This window comes from Diceros bicornis, chromosome 5 (assembly GCF_020826845.1).
Source record: "Diceros bicornis minor isolate mBicDic1 chromosome 5, mDicBic1.mat.cur, whole genome shotgun sequence".
Taxonomy (NCBI): domain Eukaryota; kingdom Metazoa; phylum Chordata; class Mammalia; order Perissodactyla; family Rhinocerotidae; genus Diceros; species Diceros bicornis.
Genome location: NC_080744.1, coordinates 48,208,185 through 48,230,269, shown reverse-complemented (window position 1 = coordinate 48,230,269; position 22,085 = coordinate 48,208,185). Strand labels below are relative to the sequence as shown.

The window sequence follows — 22,085 nt, the reverse complement described above, 5'->3', positions numbered from 1 at the left end:
TATAACTATCCTCTTTTGGCTTCAATGCCTTCATCTGTAAAATATGAAGAATAAAAACACCATCTTATCGGGGCCGGCCCGGTGGCGCAAGCGGTTAAGTGCGTGCGCTCTGCTGCGGCGGCCCGGGGTTCGCTGGTTCGGATCCCGGGCGCGCACCGATGCACTGCTTGGTAAGCCATGCTGTGGCGGCGTCCCATATAAAGTGGAGGAAGATGGGCACCGATGTTAGCCCAGGGCCGTCTTCCTCAGCAAAAAAAAAGAGGAGGATTGGCGGATGTTAGCTCAGGGCTGATCTCCTCACAAAAAAAACACCGTCTTATCTTTGTAGATCCTTTTAGTTTTGCAAAAGAACTATCAGACAGTGGTGTCCTTTGAGTCTTGTGACACCCCTGTGAAGGTCAATTGAGCTGCCATCATTGCCCTCGTTTCACAGATGGAAGCCTGAAGCCCTGAACCTAGACCTGCTAATTATTTACTGCATAACCCTGGGCACAGTACCTGATCTCCCTCAGCCTGTGTCATCATCTGTGAGCTAGATGCTCAGAGAACTCCCATTCCAAGCTCCACTGCTTATAATTAGGAAAAAATAACAGTGGCTTAAACAAGGTAGAAGTGTGTGCTTCTTTCTTGCAGAGAAGTCTGATGGGCAGTCTGGGGCTAGCATGGCACCTCTACCAAGTCATCAGGGACCCAGTGCCTTCCAGCTCCCCCATCCCTAGGGTGGGACCCTCATCCTCAGGACCAAGCTACTGCTCAGCTGTATCCTCCATATTCTAGGTGACAGCGTCCCAGGGCAAGAGTGTGCCCCTCCCTGTTAAGGAGACTTCCCAGAAGCCCCACAGAGCACTTCTGCTCATAGCTCATTGGCCAGGACCTATTCCCATGGCCATGCCTAGCCGCAAAGGGAGGCTGGGATATGTAATCTTTTATATGAACAGCAACATTCCCGCTAAAAATTGAGGCATAGTCTGTAAGTAGGAAGGGGAGGGTGAATGTTGGGTAGAGAATTACCAATTACCAATTAATAACGAATTACCTTGGTTTCTGCCGCAGCAGGTTTCCTTCCTACCTTAAAACACCGTGGTTCTAGGATTTGCCCTGGCTCCCTGCAGGTCTCCAGGGCATCTGCATGATTAGAATCCATGGCTCAGAGCCTGACGGGCCAGGACTGCTCCTGGGCATCAGCAGTATGAGCTTATTGGAGCTGAGGGCTGAGCCCGGTTCAAGCTTGAAAAGCCAGTTTTCTCCCTGGGAGTCTGTCTCTCTAACTGTAATAGCGGAACTGAACATAAGGCTGGCGCATACTGGACTTGCTGGTGCTAGACTGGGAGTCAGCAGAGCCTGGCTGTAGTAACCCCAGCCATTGTACCTGGCCCGGGGACGTGGGGTGTCACTCACCTCAGAGTCTGAGCTTCCCCTTTTGGACCAGGAGCTCTATCTCTAAGGCCCTCCAGCGTTCACAAGGAGGCTTTGTGCCCTGGGTCAAGTCACTTTACCTCTCTGAGTCACTGTTTTCTCATCTGTAAAGTGGATATCCATGGCATAGGATCTTTGCGAGGCTCAAATGAGAATCCTTGTAAAGTATTCACCGAGCGCCTGGCATGTAAGTAGTGCAGATACATAGAACGGCTTTATAGTAAGATTCTACCATCATCATCTTATGACGTGAAAAGTTAAATGCATTTTTTAAAAAAATCTCTGAATTATGTAACAGAGCATGTTGGCTTACTGAGCACATATGTTCCCAAGCATATTTTGAAGAATTGCTCTCCAAATAATGTCTTTAAAATGTTTCTATATTTGGGCCGGCCCTGTGGCTTAGCGGTTAAGTGCGCGCACTCTGCTACTGGCGGCCCAGGTTCGGATCCTGGGCACGCATCGATGCACCGCTTCTCCGGCCATGCTGAGACCTTGTCCCACATACAACAACTAGAAGGATGTGCAACTATGACATACAACTATCTACGGGGGCTTTGGGGAAAAAAAAGGAGGAGGATCGGCAATAGATGTTAGCTCAGAGCTAACGGTCTTCCTCAGCAAAAAAACAGGAGGATTAGCATGGATATTAGCTCAGGGCTGATCTTCCTCACAAAAAAAAAAAAGTTTCTATATTTAAGTGGGAATATGCAGAAAAGAGTTGACATAGGCCTGAGACTGCTATCCTTGGAGTCCTGCTTGTAAGGTTGGCCATGGCTAGCCTCTGGGAACATGGATTTCAGGAAGGTTCCCACCGTTTCCTAATTGACAAGAGTGGCTCATTGCACCTGAACTTAAAGAGTCTGTGTAAATGATGTGGTTCATGCTGAACACCTGCTTTCCTTCTGTGCATCTGGAACTTTGGTACGCGCTAGGCAGAGGATGTAAAATCCCTGGGCACTGAGTCTAAAGAGCTTCCCCAGTAGACGGCATTTCACATGTGTTGTCACAGTTCGTTGATGGAGGAATTACGTGCGTCCTGTGTGACTCCACTGGGAGAGCACTCTTGCAAGTTTACTCCTGGCTCCTCTGCCCTTGGCCGCGTGTGCCTTTCCCTTTGTTGATTTGCTTGTATCCTTTAGGTGTAATAGATCTTAGCCATGAGTACAACTATGTGCTAAGTCCTGGAAGTCCTCCTCGCAGATCACTGAGCTGGGATTGCTCCGGGGGACCCTCAACACAGGGACCATAGCAGGAAACAAAGTTGTGTGTTCAGCATGATCACACAGAAAAAAAGACTAGAAGGAAATTCACTGGAATGCTAAAAACAGTTACTTTTGAGTGCATTTTTCTTAATGAGTGTATATTGGCTTTTTAATAGGAAGAAATGAACATTAAAAAAATCCTTTCATTTTTTTTTTGCTTAAGAAACAATAAGAATCAGTCAATAATTGTAAGCGGGGAGTCGGGTGCTGGAAAGACAGTGTCCGCTCGCTATGCCATGAGGTACTTCGCCACTGTCAGCAAGTCAAGCAGTAACACCCACGTGGAGGACAAGGTTCTGGCATCGAACCCCATAACTGAGGTGTGTACCCTGCGGGGTTGGGGAGCAGGGTCAGAGGCAGTGGTGTGTGATGATGGAGAGGTGGGTTGGTTTGTGTATGTGTTGTCCTGGCTGACTCCAGTCCCTACCCTTTAAAGACCAAAGAAGTGAGGGCAGGGAACAGCCAGGAAGTCTGTTCTCCAATGGGATTTGAAGGAGGTTGGGGCAGACATTGCTGCTTCCAAGGCTCTCCTCGTCTACTTACTGGGCTAGAAACTATCTTCAGATTTCAGGAGTCCCCTGTTCACATTTATATCCCAGGGGAAGTGTCCTCAACCACAGACACCACTGGTGCACCTAGACCAGTAGTGTCCTCCAGCCAGCTGGTACCAACTTTCATGAGCTGATTGTTAAATATTCAGAAATTTTTTTTGCAAGCTGATTGCTAAACCTTTGGTAGTTTGAAATCAGTCAGGGTGGGAGTATGTACACCTTACAAATTGGCAAATGCCACCTATCCAGGCTCTTCCTCCTCTCCTCCCCGAGAGCTGGTTCATCAGCACACCACTGTCTGGATCAGAGGTGTGGGGAAGCCCAGCCATGAGGGCACCACGGGTAAGGAGACAACCCTCAAGGAGGAAGGGGCATCTGAAAGGCTCAGGGAAGGGCCCACAGGCCAACTCTGGCTGTCTCGAAAAATGAGAAGAGGATTGATTTGGAAATGTAGCAAATAATTGAAAACATTAGATTCCTAGACCTCTTCTCTCTGTTTTCTCAAATCAGAATCCTCAATGAATATTTATCAGACCACCTATTTTGTTTGAGCCACTGTGCCAGATAACAGAGGAAATAATGGAAAAGAATAAGATCCAGTCCCCAAGTTTTAAGACTCTTCTAACATAAGCATATTTTAAAGTTAAATAGAAGTATAAATCACAATCTAAGATAGCAGTAGAAGAGTTGGCAGGAGGCACTGCCCCGTTAAATGCCCAGTGGGTAAATGCGTGTGATTATTTGTTTAGGGTTGGTCTCGCCCACTAGACCGTCAGCTCCGTGAAGGCAGGACCACATCTCCGTGGTTCACCTTTGCCTACCAAGCACATGGCCCATAGCAGGTGCTCAGCCCGTATATATTGTCAGAAAGCATGATGCCCTGGGCAGGAAGTGCAGCATGTGTGCATCAGAAGGATACTTCTAGACGGAGGGTGCTCAGGAATGGGGAGGGGACAGGCAGAGGAGAGACGGAATTTAAGAGTAGAAGTAAAAAGTAAAAATCATGCTCCGAGTGGAAGGGATGGGAGAGGGCAGTTTTTTGGTTGAGTGGAAAGTTTGAGTAGGGTAGTGGTAAGGGATGAGGATAGAAATAAATGTTGGATGACGGATGTGGACTTTTAATTGAGCATCTGTAATATTTGGGGCATGGATGAGTTGAGGCACTTTATTGTATCTCATTTAATCCTCCCAACTCTGTAAGATGCATCTTATTCCCATATTACAGGTAAAGAAGTTGGGAGTTGGAAAGATGAAATCACTTTTCTAGCATCACACAGATAGTAAAAAAGGAACCAAGGGCTGTCTAACTTCGGAACCCATGCTCTTCCTGATCCTGCTCGGTGTCTCCCAGCAAGCTTGAGAAGAGCCTTGATTGGCAGGCTCAGGAAGTGTCCTGTCCCCTGTAAACCCATGCCCCTGACCTCCCCCCAGCACACAGGATTGGCTTTTACTAAAACTGCTCCACTCATGTTGATGCAAAGACCTTCTTATTGTTGTTGTTTCAAGAGAGTCCTCTGTTTTATAGGCTGTTGGAAATGCCAAGACCACCCGCAATGACAACAGTAGTCGGTTTGGGAAATACACAGAAATCAGTTTTGATGAGAAAAATCAAATTATAGGAGCCAACATGAGAACTTACCTGCTGGAGAAATCCAGAGTTGTCTTTCAAGTAAGGATAAAAATATCAGTTAAATTTCCTTTTTCTCAACTTTTTAAGTACTGTTTCCATTTATATACTCATTAGACAACCTGCGTTGTTCTGTGACTTGAAGAATAGTTTCCTCTTTCATTTGCAGTTTGGGTTATTTTTGTCTGTTTCTTAAAAACAAAAAATTGATGACACTAGCGGAGTTATATGACTCCACTGAGGCAAGAGATTACAGCTTTCAATTTTGGGCACTTACAAGATCCTTTGAGTTTAACAGTCAAGTTTATCTCTCTAGAACACAAAAACTGCTTAAAACAGGCAAAGCTGTTAGACTGACTGCTTTCCTATCAGGAAAGGAATGGGATTAGAGCCAGTGAGGGGACAAAAGAGAAAGGCTCTTTTGTCAGTAAAATGGAGAAAATTCTTATAGTTTTGGCCCAGAGGAAGTAACAGTAAGCCTTGTATTGTGGGGAGTTTGTTAAAAATTTCACGAAGTATGAATTACATTATTCCCATTTTGTAGAATGTTTTCATTTCATGACATTTTCCCTGGGGTGGTTATTTGGAAGGTGACCTTGGGCCATCAGTTCTCCCTCTGTGGGAGGAAGGGCCTCCCTGTGAGCCAGCAGAGGGGGACAGGTTGGGTCACAGCATTACTGACCACAGCAAAACACGTGTAAATGTCAGGGTCCGTGAGAGCAGAGCTGTCAATCCAGATTAACCGTTTACTCTGTTTAAAACCTGACATGTAAAGGGTTGGTATAATTTCAGGACTTTTCTTTATTTTACAGTCGGAAAATGAACGAAATTACCACATTTTCTATCAGCTTTGTGCGTCTGCACAGCAGTCGGAATTTAAGCATCTTAAATTGGGTACGTGATGGGTGGTGTGTGGAAGAGTCTCTCTTTTATGTAGGGGTTTAAATTCTAGGTTAATTTCTTCTTATAATAATATCACTTTTTTAAAAAAGTGATAGAAGATCTTTGGGTTTTGGGGTGGAATTGATGCCTCTAACTAAGGAGATAGATTAGGGCTGAGGGTGGGGTGGGTTTAGGAGGGGGGAAGCCCTTCAACCATAGGGCTCTTTTCAAAGCTCATGGGTGATTGTGGTAATCCAGCTAGAACCACCTGAAAAAGACCTTCCTGACACTGGAACTTCCTGCTGTAAGTCCCTAGACTTTTTATCTGAACTCTAGAAACTCCGTTTCTAAACGGAATTTAGAAAAACTCCATTTTTCTAACACGTGTGACATATTTCCTTGTCTTCTGAGACAGAGTACCTCTATCATAATTTGAACTTCCTTCATGACTCACGGTCATTATTGTTTGTAGTCATAATTAACTACACTTCAGGGAGGGCTGAGATGTAGAGCTATTTGTCCCTTAGTGCAAACAGCCCAACTCCTGTGCTATCTCAGTTCTCCTGTCCAGGTTGTTTGTGCTGAGTTGGTGGGTAGGATTGTCAGAGGTAAATTCTAGTGTGTTGGAGTTGAACACCCACTCCGTAACCTTGGAGAAGTTGCTTGCCCTTATGAGCTTTCTGAAGGGTCACCTACTATTCAAATATTACATGTACATTTAGTCATTATCTTGATTGTGGTGATGCTTTTATAAGGGTATACGTATATCAAAACTCCTCAAATTGTACATCTTTTAAGATTTTATTTATTTATTTATTTTTCCCCCCAAAGCCCCAGTAGATAGTTGTATGTCACAGCTGCACATCCCTCTAGTTGCTGTATGTGGGACACGGCCTCAGCATGGCCGGAGAAGTGGCGCATCGATGTGCGCCTGGGATCCGAACCTGGGCCGCCAGCAGCGGAGCGCGCGCACTTAACCGCTAAGCCACAGGGCCAGCCCCTCAAATTGTACATCTTAATTATGTGCAGTTTATCGTGCATTCAGTAAACCTCAGTAAAAATATCTAGGACACAGAAGTTTGTATAGAAATTTGACACAGAAAGCTGTATAAAATTGTTAGGTGTGGGAACAAAAACCATAAGCTTTGGAGTCAGACAGGCCCGTGTTTAAATTCTTGCCCTGCCATCAGCTGTGGGACCTGGAGCAGGTCACTTCACTTTTTTGAGCCTCAGCTTCTGTGTCTGTAATGTAGAATTCTAAGGAATAAAGGGAATAACGTGTGTAAAGTGCTTAAGGTAGTACATTCAGTATGAACTTCCCTGTGTGCTGTTGATAAACATGTATGTCCAAATTTCTGTGTTACGGACACAACAATTTTACTTTTGGTTTCAGGGAGTGCGGAGGAATTTAATTATACAAGAATGGGAGGCAGTACTGTCATTGAGGGCGTGAATGACAGAGCCGACATGGTGGAGACTCAGAAGACCTTCACACTACTGGGTAAGTGAAAATGTCCTATCCAAGATGTGGCCCTTTTCTCTTTTAAAAAGGCGCGGCTGCCCAGCTTGCGTGTGTTCCGGAGATTCCTGATAAATGCTAACTTCAGGATGAGCCACTCAGAACATGTTTGGAGGCCATGTGGTCAAGACGGTGCTTTTCCCTAAAAGATCTAGAAATCAACTCCTTTGCCCTCAGGCTCGCTGACTTGCTGTGAGAGGCATGGGCTGTAAGCCCTCTGGATGCTCATAAGCTCTTCTGGGCCGACTGTTGAGACGGCTGGTGAAAGCCTAGGTCCGAATCAGTCCAGAAGTGTAGTGACCCTATTTGGCCTTCACAGGTATCCTGATGATGATGACAAAAGAGCAGACACTCATATGGAGCTTACTGTGTGCCAGGCACCATCCTAAGCACTTTATTACCCTTATTAACTGGTTTAAACCTCACAAGTACCGTATGAGGTGGACGCTGGTATTTCCCCCATTTTACAATAGGGAAACCGAGGCACGGAGATGGTAAGTGATTTACCCAAGGTCGCCTGGCTATTATGGAGCAGAACTGGAATTTACACTCAAGGTCTTAAAACATCTCATTTTTATACAGAATACCAAACCTTGATTGCTCAGACGCTGACACAGGTGAAGCAGAAATCTTCCTAGTCTTTCTCCACCTTACCTTTCTCACGGTGGAGCTCATGTTTCGGAAGACTGTCAGCCAATGGCACTTATAAAAATAGTCATTCTCTTTCCTATTTTGTATTAGTCTAGACATCTACATGTAACTACCAGTCAAAGCTTTGGATCAATGTGAGATGATGAGCCATTTTTACAGCTTACAGAAAATATTCATCTCAGACCTAGTGGTTTTCATTGTTGTGGCCTGGTTGACTATATTTGAATGTAAAAGGCAAAGAATTTGAAGTTAAATATGTCAGAGTAGTAGGCAAGATGAGCACAATTGGATAATTAAGAATGAAAATGAGATGGTTTCCTAAGCAAAATTACCATCAGCTTCTGCCCCTTCAAAACTGCTTCAAGGAGAACAGCAATTTAAACATTTTATAATAATGAGATAAACACTTTTGTGACTGATTAACAGTTTCTTAAAATAATTATAGTTGTAATTTCAATCTTTGCATAACATACTCCGTTGAGAGGGAAAGCGGTATATGGGGATGGAACAGGCAGCCTCGCTCTGGCAGGGCTCGCAGGGGCCTTGGTCCACGTGCCCTGTCCTTCCTTCCCACCTCCACCCCCCTGGATACTCCCTCCCACTTCTGGAATGTCCTCCTCACAGCGAAATGATATAGGGGAAATAGAGTAGATTTGGGGATCAAATAAACATGAATTCAAAACCTGATTGACATAACTCTAAGGAGGTTACCCTCTCTGCGACTCAGTTTCCTCATCTGCAGAATGGCCATATTCCTTACCCACAGGGCTCTCATGACGACTGGTAGGGAAATGTATGTGAACCAGGCCAGGCACGTAACAGGTGCTTGCTAAATATTACTGTCTGTCTTCTGTCTCTCTCTCTATTCCCTGTTGTCCAAGCCCTAACCATCCTTTGAGCAAAACCCTCCCCTCCTCCATGAAACCTTCTCTGATTATCAGAGATCAGCAGCAGCTGATTTCCACTGTATCACACAAATGGGATTTTCACAAATGTCCACGCCAGCAGGGCCCAGACTAGGGTGAGGCAAGAGAGGGGACTAGGTCGCAAAATTGAAGGAGGCACTCACGTGCTCACTCGCAGGGTGGCGCAAGTGCAGGGTTGGCCGTGGGCACCTAGCTGCCTCACCCTGTCCTGGCCCTGCATACCAGGCCTAGAGATATTAGACAAGGTTCCCCAAAGCTTTGGAGACAAAGTACAGCAATCTACTGCCTCCCAGTGCTATTAAGGTGATGGCTGCCCGCTGTGCTGTGTGAAGTGGGTCGGGTGGAAAGAGGTTGGGACAGTCCCTCATCTCTCCTTCTAGAGAGCTATCTCAGTGCATGACTGGGTGTGGCTGGCAGGATGCCAGGACTACATGGAATCTACACCCGCTTACTTTCCACCAAGCCAGTTATTTAAAGATGCTACCCCGATGATCTCTTTCTTCTGGGATTTCCTGTGCGTTGGCCATTAAACTTCACAATTTAATGGTTACTTAATTATCTGTTGCCATGTATTTGCTTCATTTTTTTCATGTGTCATAAGATCGGTCTGTGGCCTTGCACAGGTCAGTTATCTCTGGGCATCAGTTTCCCCATCTGTATACTGGGGTAATAATGAAAATATTCAGTTGTTCCAATTATCTATTGCTGTTCCGCAAATCTTAGTGGCTTAAAATGACAATTTATTATTATCCCTTGTGATTCTGGGTTGACTGGGCTTCGCTGGGCACTTCTCACTTGGGGACTCTCATACGATGGTGGCAGGGGCTGGATCCTCTGAAGGCTTCTTCTCTCGCATGGGCTGGGAAGGCTAGAACTACCCGGGGTTGGGTGGGCGTCTCTGTCTCCACACGGACTTCCTCACAGGACGCTGATGTCAGGGTGGAGGGACTGCACGTGTTGTGGCTAGCTTCTCCCAGAGCCAGTTCCAACAGGCTCAGGTGGACTCCGAGGGGCTTTTTATGAACCAGATTCAGAAGTAACACAGCATCACCACCACTGTGTGCTAATGGTCAAAAGCAAGTCATAGGGCCGGCTCAGACTCGTGACTCATGAGGAGGAGCTAGGCAGAGCATGAACACTGGCGGGGGCTGGTGGGGGGGACACTGGGGCTGTCTTTGGAGAGTAGCCACCACAGTAGCTGTTAAGGATGTTGTGAGGATTAAGAGATAATGTCTCAAATGGTTTATGAGCTGTAGCATGCTGTATCAGTGTGAGAGATCAGTACACATTTAATGAAAGCATGACCTCACTGCCTGAATCACTAAAAAATGTCCTAGACCAGGGGTCAGCAGATTGCAGCCTGTTTTTGTAAATAAAGTTTTATTGGAACACAGACAGGCTCGTTTGTTTAAGCATGGTCTATGGCTCCTTTCATGCTACAGTGGCCGAGTTGAGTAATTGTGACATAGACGATACAGCCTGCAAAGCCTAATAAGAAAACATTTGCTGACCCTTGTCCTGGATGATAGAGTGAGCACAGTTGATGAGTTCCTTAGAGTTTTCTTGCACTATGTGAAAAGACTTGTGGGTGGAGTTCATGAAGCCATCTTAACGTCACCCCAGTGTATCTAAACATGGAAGTCCCCTGATGACCCCGTGCCAGGCAAAGGAGAAGATTGAGCAGACTCCGGGGTTCTGTACTGTCGTGGAGTGGATTTACCCGTGGAACCAGCTGACCTCGCTGTAACTTTGCGATTGACATCATCCTGCACTCCCCCCAGCCCCAACCAGTGATTTCATGCTGTGCGTTGATTTCATGATCTCTAAAACAGTATATGCCGTCCAGAACAGTAGCCAACAGCCACTTGTGACTGTTTACATTTCACTTTAATTACGATTAAATAAAATTAAAAATTCAGTTCCTCAGTTGCCCTAGGCACATTTCAAGTGCTCCTAACAACATGTGCCTAATAGCTACTGGATTGTACAGCACAGACACAGAGTGTCTCCATCACCACGGAGAGCTCTGTCCAACAGCGTGTCTCCTAACAGTGTGATGCTTGTTTATACTGCTTGTCTGTTGACTGTGTCTTCTTGTTTGTGTCTCCGTGTTATCTTTCTTAGATGGAGATCTCCTCAGGGGCAGACTGCTTAACTTGAATCGTGCATAGGCTTATAACACACTTGGGCAGGTCACCCTTCTTAAAAACGTAATTGCTAAATCACTACTTGTTGGTGGATCCATCTATTGCTGTGGTTTGTTATGGAGACGGTGTAGAGAAATGGGCAAGGTTAGCAGTGAGGTCATCTAGTTCAGTACACAGATCCACTTCACAACACGCCCAGTAAACAGACCTCTGTGGCCTGCTCGCACTTCCCCTTTGCCTGGCACGGGGTCGTCAGGGGATCTCCACGTTTAGACACATTGGGGTCAGCCAAGATGGCTCCATGAACTCCACGGGCCTTTCACATATTGTAGTGGTCACTGGCATTAAACTGCTTAGATATGACATACCCAGTGTGACCTCAGGCAAGTTCCCTAACCCTTCTGTGCCTTAGTTCCCCCCTCTGGGAAATGGGAACCTGTCATTTATCATGGTGGCGGCCTGGGGGGTTCTTTCTGTTAGAGGCATCTGCTTCAAATGGAGGTGTTAGCTCCAAAGGCCTGAGCTGGATGGAGTCTTCCACATATTTTTGGTTTGAAATCTTTGGTGACTTTGATTTGGTTTAATCCCTGAAGTAGAGAGGACTCTCTAGGTTTTGAAATTATTTAAGAACATGACCTAGCTGCTACTGAAATTTTCCACGTGTCCTCAGGTGAGAAGCAGTAGGTGGCCACAGCCGCTCTTATTTGGCATTTAGGGCCCACTCCTTTTGTGCTTGGAGGGAGAGAGGGGGAATCGGGGGTCTCCATTCCAGCTGCCATTCTGGTGCAGACCAGGGAGCGTGGATACCGCATGAGTGAGCCTGCCCCACCTGCCTGAGTGTGTCTCCATGCGCCTCGACTTGCTGCAGTGCTGTTACTACCGCCTAGTGCTTACCTGCACCACCCCACTCCCGCACTGGGATCCGGACCTCGCAGAGCCCTACTCACAGCTGGCAGGTTCTCTGTTGCGATTTATGGGGACTTGCACACAAAGTCCTTCCTAGTAGCTGTTTTGGTTTATTTTCTGCTCCAGGAAATGTGCTAATCCCGTCACGATGACCGAATATGTTGTATATTCATAATTTATATTCTGCTTACATCAGTCAGGGTCCCAACAGGAAACATGGGGCACACTCAAATTAGGATTTGGGGGTTTATTTATGAACAAACAACTACAAAGATGTAGATGGGTCTAGGGGACCCACGAGGGGCAGTCGGGGACTGAGTACAGCAGCAGAGCTGTTCACTGCTCTTTCCTTCCGGGCATAGGCATGTTACTGGAGCCTGAAAGGAGGGTTGGGGAAGACAGACCCAGAACCTCTGTCCTCTTGCTCTGTGACCTCCTCCACGTTCCCCATTGGTCAAACCCAGCCAGAGGCCAGAGGGCATGAGAGCCCATTGCCTTGATCCATGTCAGCCTCCTGGGGCAGAGAGCAGGGTGCAGAGCTGGAGGGGCAAATGGAACCCACCTAGCACCCCACCATAAAAAGAATTCAGGGGGCTGGCCCGGTGGTGTAGTGGTTAAGTGTGTGTGCTTCGGTGGCCTGGGGTTCGCAGGTTCGGATCCCAGGCGTGGACATATGCACCACTCATCAAGCCATGCTGTGGTGGCGTCCCACATGTGAAGTAGAGGAAGATGGGCATGGATGTTAGCCCAGGGCCAATCTTCCTCAGCAAAAAGAGGAGGATTGGCAATGGATGTTAGCTCAGGGCTAATCTTCCTCAATCAATCAATAATTCAGGGAGCTTATGAGCAAAAAAGAAAAAAATTAAAGAGAGTACATAGAATACATGAGAGCTCATTTTCTCAGGAACTTCACATAAAATGATGAATTACTTGGCTATTATTTTTTGTGTTGAACTTCCTAGTAGCCACGGCAAAAGTGGAAACCTGGTGGGTTGTAGAGTTCACGTTGTGTGTCTGCAGAAATCAAACTAGAAGGATAGTGAACCACGTTCTCCCTGGGGTCAACTTCACATTCCCTGTCCCAGCTCTTGGCACTGGTGCTACTAGAGTGTCTTGAAAGAATTCAGGTGCTTATCTTACCTAGTGATTAAGAGAAGAAATGCAATATTCCTAATTTGGGAAAATTTTTGTTTTCAGGTTTCAAGGAGGATTTTCAGATGGATGTTTTTAAGATCCTGGCAGCCATCCTACATCTGGGCAATGTGCAGATCACAGCAGTGGGCAACGAGAGATCCTTAGTTAATGTAAGATACTTGTTTGTGTCACTCTTCCTGTGTTTGGAGGCTCATCAGCAATCATGGTTACCCTGCTTTTGCGTTTTAGCACCAGACACATTGGGCCTACCGTGGAGACCAGACCAAGGAAGCAAGGGTTTCCATGGGTTAACTTCAAAGAGGAAAGCCTCTTCCCCTTGCAATAGTAGAGGATGGGGGGGAGTGCATTCTCGGTGTGTTTTTCTTTTATTCAACAAATATTTATTGAGTACCTACTCTGTGCTAGGTGCTGTTGTAGGCTCTGGGGAAACAACAGTGAAGAAAACAGAACAAGAAGCCCTTCTGATCTTATAAGCTTATGATCTGGGGCAGGACAGAAGAGGGAAGGAGACATGATAAGCAAATATAGGCTCTGGCAGCTGGTGATGGCTGTTAAAAAGGAAAATTAAGCAGTGTACAGGTGGAGAGGGGCTATGCCTTTTATATAGGGCAGAGCAAGCCTTTCTGATAAGGTGGCAGTGGCAGAGGCCTGAAGGAGATGAGGAAGGGAATCATGCCTGTATCTGGGGGAAGAACATTCGAAGTAGAGGGAACATCAAGTGCAAAGGCCCTCAGGTGTTGAGGTATTGTTTGAGAAACAGCAAGAAAGTCGGTGCATCCAGAGAGGAGTGAGTGAAAGTAAGGGTGGTAGGTAAGGCCAAAAATGTGTGTGTGGCAGCGGAGGGTGCAGTTCATGTGGGGCCTTAAGGGCACTGGACCTTTAAGCAGAAAGGACACCTTCTACCTCCCAACACCTGCTTGAATCAAACACCAATGGTGCTGGCTTCCTCTCTGGAAATATATTCCCATTAAGTTTTGTGATAGATTTCTTTATTTAGTGGACACAAGATAAGTTGATATGTGACTCTCTTCTGTGACAAATGTTGTGAGTAGTGATTCTTGGTAGGGGGCATATGTTTGGTTATTCTCATCAATATCCTTGTAAAGAAGAAAATAACACATAGTAAAAAATGTTTCTATGAAATGCAAAATCTCCTTACCTTTAAAACTTTGTATTAACATGTCTGTCTTAGTCAACTCTGGTTGCCATAACAATGCCGTAGACTGGGTGGCTTAAACAACAGAAATGTGTTTTCTCACAGTTCTGGGAGCTGGAAGTCTGAGATCGAGGTGCCAGCATGGTTGGGTTCCTGGCGAGAGCCTTCTTCCTGGCTTGTAGATGGCTGTCTTCTCACTGTGTCCTCACATGGTGGAGAGAGAGAGGGAGCTCTGATCTCTTCTTATTAGGACACTAACCCCATCATGGGGGCCCCATACCTATGATCTCACCTAAACCTAATTCCCTCCTGAAGGCCCACCTCCAAATACCATCTCATTGGGGGTTAGGACTTCAGCACATGAATTTTGGAGGAAAACAGACATTCACTCCATAACAATGTCTATTTTCATGTCCCACAAAACAACTGATGGGAACAGTTGATAATTTGGTAAACCTGGTGATTTCTCAGCTCTCTGGTAACTGTAATTGAGGGAGATAGAGACCAGAGCAGAGTAGACATGTGCCTTTTGGCTCAGTGCTTCGGTCCTGTTGCCCTATGACCAAGAAGTAATTGTTGTTCCTCTCCTCAAACTCGCACACTAAGTGCCCTTCCCATCCCTCACAATGTCCAGTCCTCACAGAGTCGGTCAATTTCACAAAGGACTGGGAAGTTTGGAGAGAGATGATGGTGGACCAAGGGTAGGAATGTAGCGTGCATGTAGTGGTGGTTCTCCCTCTGTGTCCTTACTCATTTACCTCGGAGAAATGGGCTTCTGCACCTGGTCTTCTCAAACTCCCATAGGCTAAAGATGTGATTCCCACCCAACAAATGTCCTTGCATTGAACTCTGTCCCATGAAGTTTGTTAGGAAGGTGGTACTTTGGAGGAGGAATTAAAATTGATAGACTGAAAATCCTTTGTCTATCAATCTCTGTAGACAAATTGTACGAAGATGTAGAATCTTTGTAGGAAATTACCAGTCCTATAATTGTGGTCCTAGCTTTGGAACATACGTACCATTCATTTGCATCAGGAATTTGAAATACTGGGCAAATTTAATTTGCATGAAACCATCTTACTTTTTAAAAATTGCTGCCCCTTTGCATTTCTCGCTGTAGCAGCACCTATAGCTGAATGTTTTTGACTCAAAGGGTTTAATTCCTTCTTAGAATGAAGGAAACCAGTGGCTCTGCCAACCGCCCCGCCCCCTCCCCACCCCCCACCATGAGTAGGTCGGGCACATCACAGACAAGCTTTGCTTTATTGGTCAGAAGGGGTGAGAGTGGACAGCAAGAGGGGGCAGGGTGTTTTAGATTGTGCCACCATAATCTGGTGCTTTTTAGGTGCAATCCCATGGTTTTCCTGATTGGCTGAGATGGTGTCTACGGAGAGCCTGCCTGGAAAGTTCCCCTGCCTGAGAGGAATGATAGTGCTCAGTCACATGGGGTCACATCTCCTTGCCAAGTGACAAGGACCCTTTGTCCATGCTGACTGAAAACAAATGGGAGCAGACAAACATTTCCTCTCTGCTGGCCAGTGGGGCGGCCGGGCTTGGGAGAGAAGCAAAATTCACTTTGTACGTCTAGGAAAAATCTTCCACCATAGCCGTTGTGTCGGCTGAGAAGCTGGCTCAGTCCAGGGAGCCACCAGATGCTCTCTGACAGTGACAGCTAGGTACCTCAGCGCCATACCACCCAGGCAAACCCTGACCACACAAGGAGGGACAGGGCAAGTACACGCTCTGACAGGTGGCCTTGGTGTGAAGAAAGGGAAGAAAGAGGCCTTGAGGTTGTGTCCACAGGCACAGGGTGGGCAGAGGATTGCTTCTGTAGCCTTAATCACTACTGACATTCTTTGGCCAAAATGAAAATCCAGCCCAGGACCGCGTGGCATCACTGCAGCTGTGCTGCCAAAGGCCAGGTGCAGACTCGTGCAGACTCGGAGCTGCTCCGGCCTCTCCTTCTTCTCTCCAGGGCTCACTCTGTCCCATGAGGCCTGGTCATCCTCACACCAGCTCTCTCACACAGGGCTGGTGTGGAGGCTGAGGGGCCCTGGCTGGGTGGGCCGGTGCTGGTTTAGACGGCCGGACGGCCCTGACGGCGCTTGTGCTTGTTTTTGAAGGAGGACGACAGTCACCTGAAGGTGTTCTGTGAGCTCCTGGGCCTGGAGAGGGGCAAAGTTGCTCAGTGGCTGTGCAATCGCAAAATCGTCACAACATCTGAGACGGTGGTGAAACCCATGACCAGGCCCCAGGCGGTCAACGCCAGGGACGCGCTGGCCAAGAAGATCTATGCTCACCTGTTCGACTTCATAGTGGAGAGAATTAACCAAGCGTTGCAGTTCTCAGGCAAGCAGCACACTTTTATTGGTGTTTTGGACATTTATGGGTAAGATTCTCTTCAGTGAGCCTGTCTTTCCTCATTTAAATGTCAAATGCCTGGTATTTTTAGATCATTTTATTCTGGTTTCTCTTTTGTGTTTCACATGATCAGAAAGATGGTGTTCTCTGTTTTTGCCTGTGTGCATGTTAAGTACAGTCTTCTGGGCTACGGTGTCTTTTACTTAGAGTTCATTAAATAAATGCTAAATTAATGATGGCCAACAATAAGAGCTCACTGTATTCCAGCTACCATGCTGAGTGGTTTCCATGTACTTTCTCACTTACTCCTCAAACAACCTTAGAATAATCCCCATTTTAGAGATGAAACAACCAAGGCTTAGAAAGACTCAGTAACTTGTTCACGGCTGCTCTGCTCGTGGGAGAACCCAGCACTGTGCGAGGCTCTCGCCCGCTTCTGTTTCCCTAAGGAGGCCCGTGAGATGTGGAGCCCTGGCCTGCCTCTCCCCTTTCATAGCAGGGGAGTGACAGTCCCAGAGGTCCTGCACCTTGCCCACGCTCACAGGGCAGGAGGAAGACTCAAATCCAGGCCTGTGACCAACCAGCCTCCCTCCTTACACCTAAATCCTCTTCCATTCTTAGATAATAAGGGTTGTCTTGCCCAACCCTTCTCTAAAAATTCTAATACTTCGGGGGACTTCCGACTTCTCACAGTGGGGTTTTGTTCCTCGTCCTCTTTGCCCAGTCCTGCTTTTCTATATTCCGGATCAGACTCGAACTAACGATGCTTATAGACTAACCCAAGTGAGCAAAGCCAGGCCAGCGTGGAGGCGGGCTCTGGGGGCTGTTAGCACTCAGACTTCTGTTTGTTAGCAACTGGCCTCAATTGCCCAACCTTCCCCCCCTCCCAGGACCTGCCCTGGCTTCTCCGTGGGAAAAGGGGCAGACTGTCCTGTAAAAGGCAGCATCATAGAATATTCCACCCGGATTGTGGAGTCTTCCCCCACATCCTGTCAAAGCAGCTCAGGCTCCCTGGCCCATACAGAGGGGAGAGCCAGGCTCTGAACCTCGGTGGCTTGCTGCCACCTGCTGGGAGAGGAGGGCAGAAGGGGCAGAGAGGCCACCGGGATGCTGGTGAACTTTTACCCAGCTACAGAGAGTCAGCCTTTCCCATAGCTGTTTATCGTGAGACACTGCCTCAAGGGAGTTACTTTGTTTAATTTAGATTCTGTTAATGCATATGACTCCCAATTAATAGTATATGTCAACAGTTATAAAACACTGATACATTGCTGGGATAGTCTAGTAAATGATTTACCCTGTCTTGTTCTGAAAAATAGGGGTCGAGCAGCCAGTAATAATTTAAGTTGACTTTTAGTAAGGAATAGTTCTGCTTAACCATAGTCTCTTTCACTGTGGTGGAAATACATGATTGTTATATTCTTTTATATATATATTATGTTCTTTGTTTTTAAAATATCTTTAAAATAACTTGCCTTTTATTTTAAGAATGTATTATTTCATTCATCCAGCAAATATTGACATGCCAGGCGCCATGTTGGGTGTGATTGTTGAACAGAATAGACACATGGCTCAGGCCCTTTGGAGGCAGGAAGATAATTAGAGGCTGGGCTGGTTCCTGTGAGGGGAATAAGCGGGTGAGGTTTCAGCTGGGAGCGACATGAAGGCGTGTGGTTCCCCAGCCAGCCCGGTGTTTATGTTCTCTGGGCACAGAGTGGAAAATGCGGGGAGGCTGGGAGTCAGAACCCTGGCAGTGAGCACTGCACCACAGCAGTTGTGTGGCCCTGAGAAAGTCGCAGAACCTCCCCGAACCTCAGTTTCTGCATCTGTCAGATGGGGCCCCTCTCACAGGGTTATTATGAAGATCAAATGGGGGGCCGGCCCCGTGGCTTAGCGGTTAAGTGCGCGCGCTCCACTACTGGCAGCCCGGGTTCAGATCCCGGGCACGCACCGACGCACCACTTGTTGGGCCATGTTGAGGCGGCGTCCCACATACAGCAACTAGAAGGATGTGCAACTATGACATACAGCTATCTACTGGGGCTTTGGGGAGGAAAGGGGAGAAAAAAAAGGCGGAGGATTGGCAGTAGATGTTAGCTCGGGGCCGGTCTTCCTCAGCCAAAAGAGGAGGATTGGCATGGATGTTAGCTCAGGGCTGATCTTCCTCACAAAAAAAGAACAACGAAAAAAAGATCAAATGGAAGAAATTGTGAAGGCGTCTTAAGAACCATAACCGTTGCTCAGATGTGAAGCGTTGTCATAGCTAATGTTCCTCTGGCATTTAAGTCATTGATTTAGGTCTTGCCATGGGTTTTGGGCTTTAGCTCTGTGTGCCCTTTCTTGACGGGGGTGCGACAGGGCAGGAAAATCATCACTGATGGTTGACATTGCACCCCTGATCTAGAAAGCTGTGCGTTTGGCACCGCTGTGGACTGCGGAGCACAGTGCAGACCCTTTGACCCTCCCCCAGGCCCAGCCCTGGGCCGTCTGCAATGTCCAGACAGCCCTGAGCCTCTGGACCAGCCAGAGTGCGTGTGGAATGGGGCTGCAGGGCTGTGTAAGTTCTGCTCCTGTTCCACGTCACCCTGGGGCTGTCTAGAGGACGATCCTGGCCCTTAACCTGCCCAGGAATTCTAAATCGAGCCAAACTGCCTCAGTCGAGTGCGACCGCCAGGGCCCATGATTGGAGCTGGCAGGAGCCCCTCAGGATACTGTGCTGAAGAGCCAAGGCTTTGGAGGAGCCCCTCGGGCTACTGCGGTGAGGAGCCAAGGCTTTGGAGGCACCCAGATCTGGGGGCAGGTTGTGTGTCTGGCACTGCTTGCTGGCTGTTGGTCTGCGATGGTCGCCATCTCCTCTGACCCTCGGTGGGGTCATGGTAGCCCTCCACCTGGGGTGTGTTAGGGTTAAGTGAGGTGACACTTAAAGCGCTCAGCTTCCTCCTGGCAGGCGTGCTCGTCGCCCCAGTGGTGAATTGGGTGCCTGTGTTTTGTTCAGCCCACACCATGTTTTACACAGTGGGATAATTCACATAAAAGTCCAGACTTCTGGCTTCTCCTGAGAATGAGGCGATCTGACGTCCTCACCTGCGTTAATTCATGGCCACAGCTGGCTGGAGCTGAGTGGCAGCTGCCCCGTAGGATGATCCTACTTGCCGCGGCCCCACACGGCTGGCTGTTGTGCCCTCTCCAGTCAGCTTCCCGTTTCTGTCCCCTGCCCGCCTCTTCTCCGCTCTTGAGTTGGCGACTCCAGAGATAGTCTGAAATGCAGGCAGGGCTGCCTCTCTTGGACCTGATGCGGTCTCCTAGGTATGAGTATTAGATGACCGTGCCCTTTCCCTCCAGGAACTGTGAAAGCACTCCTTGGGGAGGCAATAGTGTACCACCTCTGCCTTCAACAGGCAAAGAGTGGGAGATAGGAAACAGCATTGCTTTTTCACTGAGAGCATAAGTGTTACAGTCAGTCTAAGTCTGACACTAGCTGTGTGACCTTAGGCAAGTTTCTTACCCTCTCAGAGTCTAATTTCCTCATCCATAAAGCGAGGATAGTAATGCTGATGTCAGTGTCATGTGGATTAAATGATGCCCCTTATTGTGACGCACCTGTTTGAATGCCTTGTCTCAGGGTAGGGGTTTTGTATGTTCCAGTTTCCTTCCTGAGGCAACCTGGAAGAGGGTGATTTATAAACTGACTGCCAGGATTATAAAATGAGAAGTTTTGAGGTATATTTAAAACTTTCAAAAACAAACTTTTAAGCTGTGAAGTTTGTCAAAGAATACTTACCTGTAAATGAATGTCTGTGTCCTTCAAGTTATATTTTAATTTGCTTAAACTGTATTTCAGTTTTGAAACCTTTGATGTGAACAGCTTTGAACAGTTTTGCATCAATTATGCTAATGAAAAACTGCAACAACAGTTTAACCTGGTAGGTGACTTTTCTGCCTTCTTGAAACTTGTTCTCAGCTCTGTGTGTGTGTGTGTGTGTGTGTGTCCGTGTCCGTGTGTGTGTACACGTACATGGGAAGCAGCACAACCAGGCTCCCATTATGAGACTCACATGCTGGGTCACTGTGCCCTCTTGTGGCCATATCTTGAAATCACACCTTCCCATCCTATTTCATCTTTGTCAGCCACTTGCCAACTTCTCAGCTTCAGTTCATCACCTGCTGTTCTTGAATACAGACCCTCTGTGCAGCCAGACTGAACGATTTAGTTTCCTGAAGCCTCCAGCCCTTGTGAGCCTCTGTATTTTTACACCTGCTGCTCCTTCCACATCCCTTCCTCTTCACCTGGCGAACTCCTGCTTGTCTGTTGAAATTCAGCTTCTCCCACACGATATGACAATATGTGTGGAAAAGACAATATGACGTCATGGGGAGCATGGGCTTTTGCCCAAACTGAGCTGGCTTTGAATCTCAGCTCTACCGCCTCCTTCCTCTGAGAACTTCAGTTCAGAGCCTCAATTTCTTCCTTTTAAAAACGGGTCAATTGGGGCCACCCTGTGGCTTAGTGGTTAAGTGCTCGCACTCCGCTACTGGCGGCCCAGGTTTGGATCCCGGGTGCGCACTGACGCACCGCTTCTCCGGCCATGCTGAGGCGGCATCCCACATACAGCAACTAGGAGGATGTGCAGCTATGACATACGGCTATCTACTGGGGCTTTGGGGAGAAAAAGGGGAAAAAAGGAGGAGGATTGGCAATAGATGTTAGCTCAGGGCCAGTCTTCCTCAGCAAAAAAAAAAGAGGAGGATTGGCATGGATGTTAGCTCGGGGCTGATCTTCCTCCCACATACACAAAAAAAAAAGGGTCAATAGTATCCGCCTAATATTGTTGTGAGGGGAAGACCTAACGTTGAATCATACTCAGTAAATGTTTCTTTTTTTTCCTTTTCTTTGCCCCAGAATTAATCCATGTACAAGCATTAAATTTCATCCCATTGCAAATTTCTATTTGGTTAGCATTCTCAAGGATTCTCGGGATGTTTAGCATTTAATAACTACAGCTAAGGTTTATCCCAAGTAGATACGGAGCGTGACTGACCTGAAGTCAGATGTCTGTGAATCCTGCCCTCTCCCAGGCCTCCAGCGCCATGTTGCTCCCCAGCACACACATTCACCTCAACCTCAAAATAGCGCACCTGCGAGACATCTTGAACACAGCGTATCAGAGACTGCAGTTCCATGTTTTCTTTTCTCCCCCTCTTCCTCCTCCTCCTTTTTCCTCTTTTTTTTTTTGTCATCTGTTAATGTGCAGACCCTCCTGGAAGTGGCCATACCTTAAAATGTCAGCACAAAAGCCCTAGTGAGGCCTCTCTCCTAGCTCCAGTCCTGTAAATCTGGCAGCTGCTGGACCCTGCACCGGGGTGGCCTCAGGGAGCTCCACGGTGACAAAGCAAGCCTGCCACCTTCCCTTCTTGGCCTCCTTACCCTCTATGCTCCTTTTTGTGGTTAAACCACCACTGTTGACCCAGTGTCCTGAGCCTAACGTTCATCCTAACCTCTTGACTCTTGCTCATCGTCCTCCC

General features: G+C 47.3%; 1 protein-coding gene across 2 annotated transcripts in view; it reads left to right on the top strand.

Annotated features, from left to right (window-relative positions):
* MYO5C (myosin VC) overlaps nt 1-22,085 on the top strand; it is a 91,645-nt gene that overhangs the window by 15,995 nt on the left and 53,565 nt on the right. The window contains exons 5-11 of one of the 2 annotated variants that reach the window (XM_058541594.1): nt 2,845-3,001; nt 4,758-4,901; nt 5,672-5,753; nt 7,135-7,242; nt 13,088-13,194; nt 16,325-16,590; nt 20,404-20,485. In XM_058541594.1, coding sequence (XP_058397577.1) covers nt 2,845-3,001; nt 4,758-4,901; nt 5,672-5,753; nt 7,135-7,242; nt 13,088-13,194; nt 16,325-16,590; nt 20,404-20,485 — 946 coding nt within the window. The remainder of the gene's footprint in view (nt 1-2,844; nt 3,002-4,757; nt 4,902-5,671; nt 5,754-7,134; nt 7,243-13,087; nt 13,195-16,324; nt 16,591-20,403; nt 20,486-22,085) is intronic. The other variant, XM_058541595.1, reaches the window with a different exon arrangement.